Here is a 16,313-nt window from a genome sequence, read left to right as displayed (position 1 = left end):
TCCCCTCTTTTTCTCTTTTATATTCTCCCATTGACTGTTTTCTCAATCAGCCTTCCCATCTTTCACTCATCAGTCGCTTCGTTTGCATTCTTTTCCTCTATCGCCTGTCTGCCCCCTTCCTTCACCCTGTATGGCGTGTTGTCTGTGCCCTGCTTCTCCAATCTAGCCGATTGAACTGCCTGTCCTTCATGAATCCTATCTGCTTGCTCCCTCACGCCAGTGTGTCTCTCTTCACTGTATCTTGCGTTTCCCTGTCTCTCCCTTTCCTCCCCTTGCAGTGTTTCCTTTGCCATATCTCTCCTTAATATTGGATATCTGATCCCTCTTTGTTCCATCCTCCAATTTCCTGTCTTCCTTGCCTGTCTTTTCCATCTTTCACCCACTTGTTTGACTAGTCCGTTTACCTGTGAGTGTTTTCACTGCTTGTCTACCGTTAACTACATTTATGCCTACTCATTGCTTTTGTGTCCTTATACTCCCACAAGTTTGTCTGTCTGTCTGTCCAGGAGTGAGTGTATTCCAAAGAACTAGCCATATGTCCACTGCCTAGCTGCCCATACTCAATGTCTTCTTACGTCACCTATCTTGTTGCTTTCCCCGCTCTATGCCTACAATCCCACCAGGCAATTAACACTGCTGCTGTTTATTCCTTGCACAGCAAATTGTGCCACTCTGATCCCATCCTATTTTCCTCCTTCCCTGTTCCTCTGACTCGCATGTCTGTCCCCAAACCTGCTTGCCTGCTTCATCTTGCACATGAATGCCACTTCTGTTTGCTTCTGTATCCTTCTCTTTAAGTCCCAACCTTAGTCTTTCCAACACACTCTATCACTTATCTCTCACATTTCTATTCAACCCTGGTCTCTGGTCTCTCACATATTTTTGTTTCTTTCACAGTTACTAGACCAGCCTGAGTGTGGCAATGGATTTGTGGAGGCTGGAGAGGAGTGTGACTGTGGATCTGTCACAGTGAGTAATCTTAATATCCTATCATATCCCTGGTCCTTCATTAATCCTATAAAGACCAAGCTTTTGGGGTACTGCAGAGAAACTGCAGCCATGGCTGTTTTTAAGTCTTAAAAATGTAAAGTACATCTATGTTATGTACCCACTGCATATTATTAATGTTGTGAAGACACTCCTGAGTTTTGTTTTGTTATTTGTTTTTGTTATACCTGATAGAGACTTCTAGCTGCAGATTCCTTACCTTAGAATAATCCCCAGACGTCAGACCGGATCCAGAATTTGCTTCTGAGCAGTACCCCTGCATGCCGGTGGCGTTGTTCGGCTCCACGTGGCGTCGTCGTCATTGTCCAAACAGGAAGTGTTGTGCAAGGTGCCTATATAGGCTCCACCCCAGTGCACTGACTTCAGTTCTTTTCAGTGAGCGTAGATCGGGAGAAGAGCTACCCCAAGCTTTTTTTTACTTTTTGTTGATTTTTTTTCGAGGCTTTGTCTCCTTGTGCGTCAAGGATGTCAGCTAGGAAAGCTGGTTTAAAGCTGTGTGATGCCTGTCATCGACAGACCCCCATTTGGTGACGCTAAGGGGCTTGTAGCATTGCCACGATGCCAAGACCTGCGTCTACTGCTGCACAATGCCCCCCAAGGCCTTGAGGGAGATGTCTCTCAAGCTCCTCACCACTCGACTAGCAATGCCCAAAATCTTGATCGAAAGGAAGGACCCAAGATCGGTTGTGGAGCCACTCCAAGTGCTTGTTGCCATACTCAAGATCATCGGGGATTTAAAGTAAGTCCCAAAGACACAAGGAAAAGCAAAAGTCGAAGAGATCTTCGACTTCGCCACATCTGTCGAAGTCGTCTGATGAGACGAGGGAGCGCAGGCCTTTAAAGCCTAGCTCTGTGGTGGAGTCTGCCCCTGAGCCATCTCTGCACCTCCCAGAGCTTCCGGAAGTTGGAGCGACCACCGCCCAGCTAGACAAATTTTATGAGGATGTGGACCTCATATGTGGGCAGCCTTCCCGGTAGGAATGGGAAGGGCCCCTACTGTCCTTCCTCCGAAGGCAAAACCGGCACCATTCAGGCCCCTGATAACCTTAGATGAATCCAAAGTGGTGCTAGTTGAGCCACCTTGACCTGCCCCAACTCCTGCTCCAGCGCCAACGCCAGCCCACCATGACAACGCCATCGTCATTCCTGAATCGGTCACAGAGGGTGCCTTACAACACCGTCCTGGCGTCAGTGGGGGGCAGATTCCCCATGATGGAGCCAGTGCCTTATTGATATGACAGGCCTCGATTGGGAGATGAATGGGAGAGGCCCTTATGTATACCAGTTAGAAGATCTCGAGGACAACTGGTTTGAGTATTTGGAGGGTGCCAATGGACTAGTCACCTCTCCAGACTCTGGTTTGGTCTCACCTGCCTACTGTGGCTACGGAAGAGGTTGCCTCATTTGCAGTGGTGGTGCAGAGGGCGGCTGAGGTGCTAGACCTTAAGCTACCCTCAGTGGCTAACAAGATGAACATCTAGACACCCACCCAAACGTCACTCCCATTCAATAAAGCCCTTACTGATGGCCAGATCCAGGCCCTGCACAGGGGCTCCTAAGAATAGGACAATTTCCTGCTGCTATCGCCCGCTCCATGTGACCCATTTTCATCACCCAGCGCCACACCCTGGAGAGCTTGGTGGTCCAGTCCTCCACCTCCAAAGTTAACCGCTGCGCATTCTCTGCCACTCCAATGGACCAGGAATCCAAAAGGCTGTGTCCCTTCGGGAAGAGGATGTTCTCTTCTGCCAGTCTGGCAGTGTGGTTGGTGAACACCGCATGCCTATTGGGCCGATACTCCCCTACCATCTGGGACTTGGTTGCACAAGTGCTGCCCATGGTCTCGGAGGAGGCCCGAGTCATGTTCTCTCAAGCAATTACTGATGTGAGGGATGCAGCCAAATTCACCATACAATGTGGGCTTGATACGACGACTCGCTGGTCAGGATGATTTTATCACAAGTTGCCCTTAGGTGCCACGCCTGACTGAGAACCACTGGCTTTTTGGGGAATGGCCTGGTCTTGATCATGGATATGCCTTTTGTTGACTCTCGGTTGTTTGGAGAGAAGGCGGCTTCAGTGCTTGATAGCTTTGAGGACAGCAGCACTACTGCCAGGTCCTTGGGCCTTTCCATTGCCCTCGCCACTCCCAGTCCACCTTCCGCCCCTTTCATTGCCCCACGGCAGGCTTCTAACTGCGTCTTTACATGCCCAGCCGCCCAGCTTGAAAAACTCGTAATCTTTTTGTGGCCGAGGACTTGGTTCCCAAAGACCACATGGAACAGGCAGCCAAAAGTCAAGTTACTCCACCACCCTACGGCAACCACAGCATCTATACCCTTTTAGTATGCTCTCCAACCATCATGGACATGCAGTGGGGACAGGATACGCCATCACCTGTACCACTGGAGGTCAATAACATCTGACTATAGGGTTTTGTAGCTAGTCCAAAGGGTCTACTCCCTCCCCATTGTGACCACCCCCGACAATGCCACTTACTTACGACAAGCTGATGGAGGCCCACCTCTCTTTGCTATGTCAAGAGGTGTTAGCTCTCTTGGCCAAGGGAGCTATAGTGAAGGTGTTGACATCAGAAGTAGGTCATGGTTGCTATTCCCGCTACTTTCTGTTGCCCAAAAAGGGTGGGGGTCTTTCGTCCTATTCTAGACCTGCGCCTTCTCAACCTCTTCCTGAAAAAGGAGAAACTCAAAATGCTGACGCTTGTGCAAATCCTGTCTGCCCTTGAGCCAGGAGACTGCCTACCATTTAAGTTCTAAGGAAAAGGAGAGATCCCATTGGCTGCACCCAAAAAGAGCATTGTCGTTTTACCTTGACCTCACAAGAGAGTTCTGGGTGGATTATCAACTCTTTGTGTGCTATGTTGGGGTCAAAAAAGGAAAAGTGGTGCAGAAAAGGACCATTTCACGTTGGATAGTTCTCTGCATCAAAATCTGCTGCACAATGCCCAAAAAGCAACCTCCTGGAGGTTTACGAGCTCATTCCACCAGAGCCAAGTCTGCAACCACTCGCTTGGGCAGGTATTGCTTGGGTACCTGTTACACATTACTTACCTTCAGTAACGCCTTACCTGGTAGGGACTCTCTCTAGCTGCAGACTCCTTACCGATCCACCCATCCAACCCACTCTGTGAACAGATTTCAGAGTGAAGGCCTGTTTCCTTTTTTAGGGCCATCGCTTCACGCACCAGTGGTCAGTGTTCTTAATGGCTCCACACTTCTGGTGTTTAAAGTCGTAAAAAAAGCTGACAGCACGCTGGGGTGATGCCTATGTAGACAACATGCACGTCACTTCTGGCTCAGACTATGCTGCCAACGTTGCACGAAGCGAATGACGCCACCTTCTGGTGAGCAGGGAAACTGCTCAGGAGCAATTTCTGTATCCAGTCTGATGCCTGGTGATTATTCTAAGGTATGGAATCTGCAGCTAGGTAGAGTCTCTACCAGATAAAGCGTTACCGAAGGTAAGTAATTCATTCATTAACCACACCGAATGAAGCTGGATCCTCCTCTCTCCATATTAATTCTGCTCTCTGATGTCATTCCTGCTTCCTCTGCCAGTGATAGGCATGGTGGAGATTGACAAGTGTAGTTTCTGTCCTCTATGGAAATGCAATTATTCATGGCTGATTTGCAGTGAGTGGAGGAGGCATATGAACTGCTGGTATCTTGCTAACTCATGAATAAACCAAACAATCCTCCTTATTCAAAATGTTGTGCACAGTTGTATTACTACACATGATTACAGGTTTTACCAGGTGCAGGCTATTGATCCAGCGCGGGACCGGAGAGAGAAAAAGAAGGAAATCATATAACTATCCTCCCTGCGTCGCAGACCCAACTTCACACTAGCTCATTCACACATGAATTCATTGGTGGGGACCATAACACCAACACTCACACGTCTCTGACTCACGAGTCTGCGCACAGGAGGGATGATGATATCGCGCTGGACATGTGGGGGGTACGTTATAACCTATAGGGAAGGAAAAGGTATTTTACAGAATTTACATTATCATCCGTCACCTATGGATTCTTAATCCCAAACATCAAGGCACTCCACGCACTTGGTCGACGGACCAATTAGTTGGATTGGTTGATGGTGATTTAGAACCAGCTAAAACACATTTTAAGACTCAGAATCCTTTATTCTCTTTTCCGAAAAACCACAAACTCATAATTTCTGTTAATCAATATTTGTTTATCTAAAATTTCATTGCAATTAATATTAGCATTTGTTTCATCAAAAGTTTAAGAATTTTCTAGATCAATTAATTAAAATCGCCGGACATTATATTTACCTATTCTTGCTATCTGAATTTTCTCTAATTCATTGGCTCTGCTTAACCAAATTAGCCATTAAATTGTCCAAATAAAGCAAGTCAAAGCTCAAAGTCCGAAAGTTCTTTGCTCAGCACGTTACAGTCCCAAATATCTCCATAGGACCAGAAATCATGCAAGCATAAGTCATCGCCAGCATAGACAGCATCGACCGCATCCACCGCAACTACCCCTCCCTATTCTACTACTCTTTTTATAATAAATTTCAGGATAATGTGAAACAATTTTAGGCGGAGAAAGTCTGTGATTGGCTGATCGAAAACGTCCGATTTTTGTTCATTATGGTTTCTCTTGGATTTTGCTGTTTCACTCCCGGAGATGACATAGTCCTTATGTTACAAAGTCTTGGTTTTACTTGTATGATTCGATTGTTCATTTTAAACCGGTTTTTACTATCCATGCCTTTGGTAGCCCACCAAGATCCTATCCTTGACGAGGACATGGTGTACAGGGTTCGTTAGGAAGTTCACAGAGCCATCCGAGTCTGCGCAGTAGGTATCGCGCTCACGAGACGGTGGCCACTTCTGAACTCGATTTTCAACTCTATTTTGTGGTAGGCCCAAATGCTAATTTAAGCAAAACAAACACAAAGGAATAATTAATACAAAGAAATAATGATTCTAATGTTATACTCTCACCAATCCCTTTTTATATTAGTGTTTTCCTAGCATATAGCGACATTTAAAGCGATAATATTCACCTTTTGGATCCACTCAAGAATGCAAACATCACATAAGCAACATAAATCATGCGATATCTGTTACCACATGTACTACTATTAATATGCGTACATATTTTAATCATTCGAGTTATTTTGCCATGCAAATAGCAATTTCCCACGTGTAATTTGTGTATGCAAAGGTTGGGTTAGGATAACACACCACACTGTTAGTAAAACTATAATCAGTAAGTTATATGGTTAGTCTTTTCATGCAAAAATAGAGGAGGTATACAAAATTTCGTTCTACCTGCTGCATCAATCCCCCCTTTGGTGATTTTTAACATCACCACATTACCTTTAAATTTGGAAAAATTTAGTAAATGGAAATGAATTCAGTTCTCTTAACATTTTGTTAGCTCACATTACTGTTTCACCTGTCTCCTCTTCTCTTGTTTTTCTATACATGTTCTCTTTCCACTCTTCTAATTCTACTTCTTCAAACTCTATCTTTTCTTTCTTTCTCTTTTCTTTCTTTCTCTCTTTTCTTAACAGTTTCTCTTTTTATGTTATTTCGTAATTTTCTTCTTTTGCTACATAGACATCCTAATCTTAAAATTAATACTAAAATAATCACACGTCACTGGGAATAGAATTTTACCAATAAAGGTACTACCTAATTTTAATAAAAAAGTTCTTAATAGTAGAAAACTTTTTCCCAATCTTTTCCAAAATATCTTCAGCCTCCAGTGGAACAATCTCCTCATGCAAATCAGTTATATTTTTAATATACGTCTTCAAATCTTGACTTTCGTCAGGAATGTAAGTACAACAATGTTGAACCTTCAGCATTCCACAGACTCCACCCCCTTTTGCCAAAATTATATCAAGGGCAAGTCCATTTTGCATTACCATGGCTCGCATGGCAACCATTTCAGTGTTTACCAATAAGAACCCTCCAGCAGTGTTTGTTGACAAGCGATCCACTACTGTTGATAATTTTCTAATTTTATGGGCATTCAGAGATATTCCCACTGCTGGTATCAGTGCTCCAAAAATGTCTCCTACAATGTCTGACCAAGATTCTCTCCTTCTATGTGTTAGTTGTCTACCTATCTCATGGGCACCATCTTTTCCTCTTCCCACATGGAATATCTTTGGGAAAACCAGGCCTAGATAACATGTGCCATACCAGTGATCTGGCAACCAATAATATGCTGTGTTCCCGCAGATAAAATATAATCCAGGAAAAACCGGATCATTTCCTCCTTTAAATCCCCATCCTCCCATGATTCTATAAGTATCAAGGCAATCACTTGTGCCTACAAAATAATTATCATATGCAGTTTGATTCCTTCTAATACACAACTTCCCTTACTGAGGCCAATCTAAAGCCATTGTTGCACTAGCTTCTCCTTTCAAATGTTTCTCTCTTTCAACATCCCAGACTGTCTTTTCATCTTTTCCCTCAGGTACCTTCTTTTGCATCTTCAATCTTCTTTCTTCTACCATGTCTAAAAAAGTTTTCTCCTCCTTCTTTAAACTACAAGTTAGATTGTTTCTAAATATTGACTCTAATGTTAATTCTTTAGTTTCTAAGGAAAACTCACCTAACACTTTAGCAGGTTTTACTTTATTCAGCTTGTTAACTACAGGTATTTGTGAAAATATGTTATCTACATCAGAAAATTAATATTCTAGTTTCCCTATTTTATAAAACAAACTTGCTAAAACACTACAGGTTATTCCATATGTCACAGGGAGATGATGATATGTCACTCCCTCAGATACTGTTGCAGGCAACTGCATGCAGACGTAACAATCTCTCACGTCTATCCTCTTCACATATTCATATAATAATTTTGAAAAAACATTGTTAGAAAAATCAGTTTTGGACCTATCTTTATGTAAATAATTTCTATCTATTTTAGTTGGGTAAATCTTTTGAATCTTTTCTTCATTAGTCTTATTTTCGCTATGACCTTCTATTGTTTCTAATGTAACCTTAAATGAAACCATCAAAGCTAACGCACTCCACAGAAGCATTAGTAATCCTGTACAACAACACATTTTGAACCATATTCTAAGGAACACACATTTAGATTTTCTATTTTCTGTGTTTGCCATTTCGGAAAATGACCAGTGTCTTTTGACTTAGCCTCTTATACTTCACAACTAGTTTTGTCTAACCCAAGGCTCTAAGCACCTACTTGGTTCTTTCGGATTATGTCTTTTCAGGTAAATTATTGTTTCTTCCTTCAGAACACTTTTGGTCTCTTCAGTTTGGCATTTGATCGTCTTTCACTTTTCTTTCGTAATTTTGATGCAGAATTTTATGAACATCTGTCTCTTCTCCGATGTCGGACAAGATAACTCTCAGGATTTCCGATTCTTCGTCTTCCTCAACCACTCCTGGTACAGTCACCTCTAGATCCCCTTGGCTGTCAGTCTCTTTTACTTCAGGCAGTGCCACATATGACCATTCCGGTGACTTATACTTCTGGTTAGGTTTTCTTGTTCTCTTACTTTCTTCTACTGTTGTTTGTTTCACGTCTTTTGTTTTCTCTTGGCTAGACACCTCATTCACCTGTTCTGCTCTAGATGAATTTACTCGTGTCAATCTGTATCTTAATCTCTTTATCTTGTTTGGCTTGTTTGGCCAAATTTCATCCCTTGCTGGCCTTTTCAACTTACTTCCTTTTTCCTTTTTCTCAGTTCTCCATGCTCTTTTTCTCAGGACTCGACCTTCTGGTATTTCTTCATCACTGTCCTCTGATTCACTCCCAACTTGACCTTTACCTTCAGTAGTCTTTCTTTCCACCACTTCCTCTTTATTACCTACTTTTGTCCCTCCTCGTGGTTCGTCCACACAATCTTCCTGCTGACTAACTTCTTCTACCTGGATATGTGATTTCCCTACAACTTCTTGGGGGTCTTCCACAAAAAATCTTTCCCTCACTCTCTGTATCTGGTACTTTACCATCTAATTTTGTTATTTCAGGTGGAATTTCTCTCGAATTTTCACTTGGTACTTCTTTATCAAGGATTTCTTTGACAGTCTCTTCACTGTTTATATTCCCACTCTTGTGTGCTTGTACTGGTTCAGTGTCTGATTCTGAGCTGGTGTCAGAAATCTGTAATTTTCTCCTTAGAGGAAGATTCTCTGGTGCAATTACTGGACTTGGTTCTAACTCCCCCCTTTCAGGAGTTTGTCTTGTTCTTATTTCTTCAGTATCTGATTCAGAACTTGCATCTGATTCTTCAAAGTATTCTCCTTCCTTGTTATCCACTGGGTTTGGAATTTGCAAGGTGTGACTAGCATGAATCCAGTTCTTTACTCCTGCACATTTTACAGCTGTTGTCATGGTCAAAATCACCTGACGTGGTTTTCCCCAACGTGGGACCAAACAGTTTCGTCTTCTGTGCACTTTTATTCTCACCCAGTCTCCTGGGCTCAAATCATGAGCTGGCTTCTTTTCAAGAGTGGTGGCATCCGATCCAACCTGATGGAACACAGAATGAACGGAATCAGCCAACCCCTTGCAATAATCCAACACCAAGTCGTCAGATATAGGCAATAGCTTGTTGACTGGTATGAAAACATGTCGCATTGCTCTTCCCATGACAATTTCATGGGGACTCAAACCTGTATTCCTATCTGGAATAGATCTAATAGTCATGAGTACCAGAGGCAAGACATCAGGCCATTTCAAACCTGTGGCTAAACACATTTTTCCCAGTCTATTTTTTATGGTGCCATTTACTTGTTCCACCACACCAGAAGCCTCTGGGTGATAGGCACAATGTAGTTTATGTTGTACATTCAATGCTTCACAAATTAATTTCATGATTTCATTATGAAAATGTTTTCCTCTATCTGACTCGATCGTAACTGGAAAACTAAACCTAGGAATAAACTCTCTCAATAATAGCTTGGCTACTGTAATTCCATCACTTCTTCTTGTTGGATATGCTTCCACCCATTGGGAGAACAGACAAAACATCACTAAAACATACCTCAACCTGTTACAGGGGGGCATTTCAATGAAGTCAATCTGCATTCTGGTGAAAGGCCCTTCTTCTCGTCCTATCGTTCCCAGACTTACCACTGTTTTTCTTCCAGGATTGAATTGCTGACATATAAGACATCTTTGACAAAGGCTTTCAGCTACAAGTCTAAATTTTGCATTATACCATGTCTGTTTGAAGAGTCTGATCATAGCATCTCTACCTACATGTGCTTGTCCATGATCCATCCGTGCCATGGCAGAAACCATGCTATCAGGCATAACTGGTCTTCCATCCCGATAAACCCACACATGATCTGTTTCCCGTGGTGCACATCCGGCTTTTACCCACTGTCTCATTTCCTCATCTCCTGCTTCTTCCTGCAACTGCCTCACTTCTTCCCATGTATTCACAGTGTTAGTAAACAACAAGGGACATGAATTCATTTCTCTTTCTCTTCCCCGATTCACAGAGTTCTGATTACGTGCGCAATATTGAGCCATATCGTTGGTAAATTGATTGCCAGCTGAAATATAGTCGTTTGACTTCTAGTGAGCTGCACATTTCACAACAGCTAACTGCTTAGGCAGCTGTATCGCCTCAAGCAATTTTCCAACCACTTCAGCATTCCTTATAGTTGTTTCACTCGATGTCAAAAATCCTCTTTGGGACCAAATTTGCCCAAAGTCATGCACTACACTGAAGCCATATTGACTATCGGTTATCACAGTCACTCTCACATTCTTTCCCAACTTGCATGCTCTTGTTAACGCAAAAAGTTCAGCAACCTCGGCTGATTTTACTCCTTTTAGGCAAGATGCTTCCAATACAGCTGCTACTGTACATACTGCATATGCTGCATTCCCTCATCCGTTCTCAAGCATGATCCATCCACGAACATCACATAGTCACTTTCTGTCAAGGGTACATCTTTTATATCAGGACGTGGTTTGGTACAGAAATCAAGCACTTCCAAACAGTCATGATCCACATCGTCTCTGACTTCTACATTCTCAGCGTCGGGCAAGAACGTTGAAGGATTCACATTCAGACATCTTACAAGGCTCACATTCGTGGCACCTAGGATGACTTTCTCATATTTAGTCAGACGACTATGCGTCATGAACTGAGTTCGGCTCCTTGCTAAAAGGATCGCCACATCATGAGGTACAAACACTCGCACAGGATATCCCATCACGATTCCTTCACTCTGTTCCAAGCTCTTACAAGTGGCTGCTACAGCTTTCAAACAACCAGGCAGTGCTACAGCTGCAGGGTCTAATATAGCAGAGAAATATGCAATTGGTCTCCTCAGTTTTCCATGTTTCTGTATTAATACAGAAAGTGTATATTCATTTCTTTCGCTGCAATAGAGTTCAAACTCTTTCTCATAGTCAGGCATGCCAAGTGCTGGTGCTTCACACAAACTGTCTCTCAATTGTTTAATGGCTGTTAACTCTTCTTTATTTAATTCAATGGGGTCTTTTACATCACTTCTCGTCAAGCGTACCAAAGGTTTTGCAATCAGGGAAAAGTTACTTATCCACTGACGACAATATCCAACCATTCCAAGAAACATTCTCACTTCTCTTTGCGTCATTGGGGCTCTCATTCCTTTTATTATCTTGATTCTATCTGCAGTTACTTTTCTCAGTCCTTTTTCAATTTTGTGGCCTAAATATTGTACTTCTTTCTGACAGAATTGCCATTTCGATGGGGATACTTTAAGTCCTCCATCTGCCAAATGATTCAGCAATGCAATGGTATCCACTACACAAGCTTCTCGAGTTCTTGATGCCAGGAGCAAGTCGTTTATATATTGGACCAGAACTGAACTTTCAGGCATTTTTAAATCTTCTAAGGACTTTTTCAATATCTGATTGAATATTGAGGGACTCTCTGTATACCCCTGTGGGTTTCGGCACCATGCCAAAATACGTTTGCCAAACCGGAATGCAAAAATCTGTTGGCTGTCAGGGTGCAATGGAATGGAAAAGAAAGCATGACACAAATCAATCACTGAATACCATTCCGCATCGTAAGGAATCTGATACAAAATTACAGATGGATTTGGTACAATGGGACAACATGATACAACTATTTTATTTATTTTTCTCAGGTCTTGCACTATTCTAAATGTTCCGTTAGGCTTTTTCAGGCCCATAATTGGTGAATTACATGGACTACTCATTATTTCTCTCAGAATACCTTGCTTAATCATCCTACCTATTATGGGAGTAACTCCTGTAATTATTTTGGGTGTCAATTTGTACTGTGGAATATTTGGGTAACTTACTCCTTCTTTTACAGCAATTTTTATGGGATCTACATTTTTCATTAATCCCACATCTTCTCCTGTGAAATCCCATACCACTGTCTTTTTTAATTCTTGAGGCAGCTCCTCGGGATTAAATACACCAAATGCCTCAGTAATCTCAGGTTCCATATTAGCCATAGTCATTTTATACAATACATCCTCATCTGGAGTCTCAAATGCTATACCATCTGGAGTACAAAAGATTGTGCAATTCATCTTGCACAGTAAATCTCTCCCTAACAAATTTACAGGGCTTGAATCGCACACAACAAAACGGTGCATTTCGGAAAATTTCCCTATGTTAACTTTAACTGGTTCAGTGAGATACGTTTTTATCTGTCTATTGGATACTCCAACTACTTGGATTGTTTCGTCCGAGAGAGGAAGATTTTTAACATCAGCTGAACTAACAGTTGAACGAGTAGCACCAGTATCTACTAGGAAAGTTATGTTTTCGTCATTTACCTTTCCATCCACAAATGGGCCTGTCTGGTCTACTTCTAGAGTTGCGCCAAGTACGCACTCCTCTTCCTCCCCTCGGCACCGTCAATAACCTTCTTCTGACTCACTCTCATCGTGTTGAAGCCAATACTGCGAAACAGCACTAGCGCGCAGCAGTTTAGTTACCTGTTCTTCGTTGTAGAATCCTGTCTCATTACCGTAATTCTGAGGATTTACGCTCTGTGGAAAAGGCGGTTTTGGCGCCTGATTCTGTTGGGCAACAACCTGCTGCTGTCGCTGCGGTTGACAACTCACCTCATTCTGCACCTGGGATTCAATGATGTATTATCACCATTAGCACTTGGGGGAAATTTACACTTGGTTTTCCAATGCCCTATCCTTCCGCAATTATGACATGGCCATTTCTTTTTGGCTTCATCTAAATTAATTTGTCCTTTCCCTTTTCCAATGATAGGTTTTTGTCTCATGCCCGTATTATTTGCTTGTTCAATCAATTGAGCTTCCTGTCTCTCTGCCACCTTTACTTGAGCCCACATAGCTTTTTCTTTTAACTTACGCTGTTTGGCTTCAATCCCATCACCAAAATATTTTGCATGTCTCAGTACTTAATCTATCTTTTTATTTTTCCAATCAACTGTATGTTGTTTAATCATTTCACTTACTTCAGGTCGTAACCCATACACAAATCGATATACAAAATGACTCAGATCTTTCTCAATCAAATTTTCATCACCACTAAACTGTTTAAAGGCAAGAATCAACCTTTCGTAATAAGCATGTACGGATTCCTTCGCTTCTTGAGGAGTTTTATCAATCTTTACCCAATCAGTTTCTTTAGGAGGCACTTTATTTTTCATAAAGGTAATCACTTGTTCATATTTTCTCATTACTTCTGGATCAGGGGCACCTGTTTTTGGATCTCTGGGGTATTCCTGTGTAGGCCAGTTTATCATTATTTTACATTCTGCCCATAAATCTGCTGGTACAATTATGTCAAATAGGCTATTCAAATCAATCCATAGAACTTTTGATAATTTTACAAACCTGTCTACCTGCCTATACCACTCGACTGGCTTCTCGCGCAGGTGTGGGAAATCATTGGTAAATGACATAATATCTTGTCTGGTCCAGGGGACATGTACATAGCCTCCACCTGGAATCTCTCTCATGGGACACTCAGTTACTACCTTTACTTTTTCTCTTACCGGGTAAGCTGTAAACGTTTTATCTGTTGCATCCTCTCGTTTTCGAAACCATCTACTTTTCCATTTGTCTACATCGCCCCATTTTCTCAGTAAAATAATTAAATCTTTAATCTGAGATGTTCGTCCTGTAGTATTCAAATTTTCAATGTCCTTTTCAGAAAAATCTACTCTGTATGGTTTTTGCATTGACTTTACCTTTTCGAAGTCAATACCCATTTCATTTGCTACTTCTTCTAATCTTTCATGTAAATTTCTCGCTCTCCATGTTTTACTTTTGCATAAGAACATTAATTCTTCATCCTGATAGGTTTTTAACTTTTCCGCAGGTATAGTCCCTACTATTAATTCTTCTATCACTATTTTTAATTTGGACACATCTAAAGGTCTAGGCTCAGCATCTTTTTGCTGTAAACTTCTTAGCCATTCACTTAATTCATCAGAAGTAGGATCTACGGGAATCATTTCATTTTGTGTCTGTTCTAAACCTTTTGGAGATCCTGGCACTGACTCTGTCGTCATTATTGCTCTATTTGTTAGACTTTGATTTACTGTCAAATTTTTAGGAGTACTTTGTTCGGAAATCCCTACCGTTTGTCCCCATGAATTTTCTCTTGGATCTCTTCTTTGTATTTCATTTTCTCTGTTACTGTTATAAGGAATCGTTAGACAATGCTCACTATCCTTTTGTTTGTCAAAAATCGGCATTACAGGTCCTATTGTTACAGGAACAGTTACAGCTTCCATATTATTAGTCAATTCCCTAATCTTCTCAGTTAACTCTAAAGTGGTTGTGGCTAATTCTGCTGAATTTTCATTTGCCATTTTACTGGGTTGAGTATTGTCTGTTTCTCTGAAAGGATTATTTCTTCCTACCTCATGTGGTACTGTTTCAAATTTTATATTCTGTGGTGATTCTTTTACCGGGGCACTTGGTGTCAATAATGTGGAATTTGATACGGGGGTGGATTTTTATAAAACATGTCTTCCAGAACATCATCCTCCGACTCATGCACACCATACTTACAACCTTCTACTCCTGAATTATTTCTCTTTTCTGTACATTTTCTACTAGTAGTCTCTTCAACATTTCTCATAGGAAACAACCCATAAGTCATATTTGCACTTCGCAATCTCTTCATTCTATCATCATGATTCTCTTGTCCTTATGATCTGCCAAACATATATCTGTACCTTCCGCCACTCCGTTGCCGTTCTCTGTCATACATCTCATCTTCCCATTCTGTTAATGCTTCAAACTGTGTAGGTCTAGGTCTCGGTTCTAATTTCATCATTCTTTCTCTCAAATTTCTCAAAACCGCTAAATTAAATGAACTATGTTCTGGAAAGGCCAAAACTCCATCATCTTTTGTATACTTTGCCCAATTGTCTAACCATATACATGTATGATATCCATATTTCGCAACCATAAAGGATGCAGGTGATTTCGCTGGAGGAAGCAACTGTCCCTCTCTAGTCACAATCGGTTTGTCCTTTTTAAATAAGTTCTTGATTTTACCGAACCAGGACTTTTTCTCTTTTTCTGGTGGATCGTAATACATCATTTTCTCTTTTCTGTATCGCTAGATTTCTTCTACGACTATTTTGTTTGTTTTATCCAATCGTAGCGCGACTCACACTAACGCACCAATCCGGGGCATCTACGTCACCCTGTAATTCTCCACTCCTAGCGCGGCGCACACCAACGCACCAATCAGGAGCGTCTACGTCCCTTACTGACAATCCAATCCCAGCGCGGTCTTTCTGACGTCAGCTTTTCTCGCTACTCCTGCTTCTGCTGATCCCTCCTTTACAAAATTTATCGACAAAACTTTTTACATTCACTTTTTACTAAAATTCTGTTAGTAACGACATAAAAACACCACCATTATCTGTTTCACTAACAAAAGAGATAGTCTTGACCTTTTTCACAAGAATTCCGTCTTTCCCGAGAGCAGCGAACAGTTTGCCCTACTACGGAATTATTACATCAGTCGATAAAGTAGCTCTTCCCTCTACTTTACCCTTCTAGTGAGCATTAACTAACCATTTCTCTAGAAATAAAACACCTGTTGGAGACCCAATGCTCCTGAGAATTAAAACCAGTTTCACAATTAACCTGAATGCTATTTCATTTACACACATTCATACAAAAAATTTAGTTCATTCACACAGAATCCTGTCTTTCCCGAGAGCAGCGATCAATCTGCCCTACTACAGGATTATTACACTTGTTAATAAAGTAGCACTTCCCTCTACTTTATCCTTCTAACAAGCTTAGGGAACACCTATTACCTTCC

General features: G+C 41.7%; 1 protein-coding gene across 6 annotated transcripts in view; it reads left to right on the top strand.

Annotated features, from left to right (window-relative positions):
* ADAM11 (ADAM metallopeptidase domain 11) overlaps window positions 1-16,313 on the top strand; it is a 789,906-nt gene that overhangs the window by 412,925 nt on the left and 360,668 nt on the right. For all 6 annotated transcript variants that reach the window (XM_085646660.1, XM_085646679.1, XM_085646669.1 and 3 more), the window contains exon 16: window positions 898-969. In XM_085646660.1, coding sequence (XP_085502786.1) covers window positions 898-969 — 72 coding nt within the window. The remainder of the gene's footprint in view (window positions 1-897; window positions 970-16,313) is intronic.

Source organism: Triturus cristatus, chromosome 1_1, assembly GCF_964204655.1.
Source record: "Triturus cristatus chromosome 1_1, aTriCri1.1, whole genome shotgun sequence".
NCBI lineage: Eukaryota > Metazoa > Chordata > Amphibia > Caudata > Salamandridae > Triturus > Triturus cristatus.
This window is presented reverse-complemented; position numbering and strand designations above follow the sequence as displayed.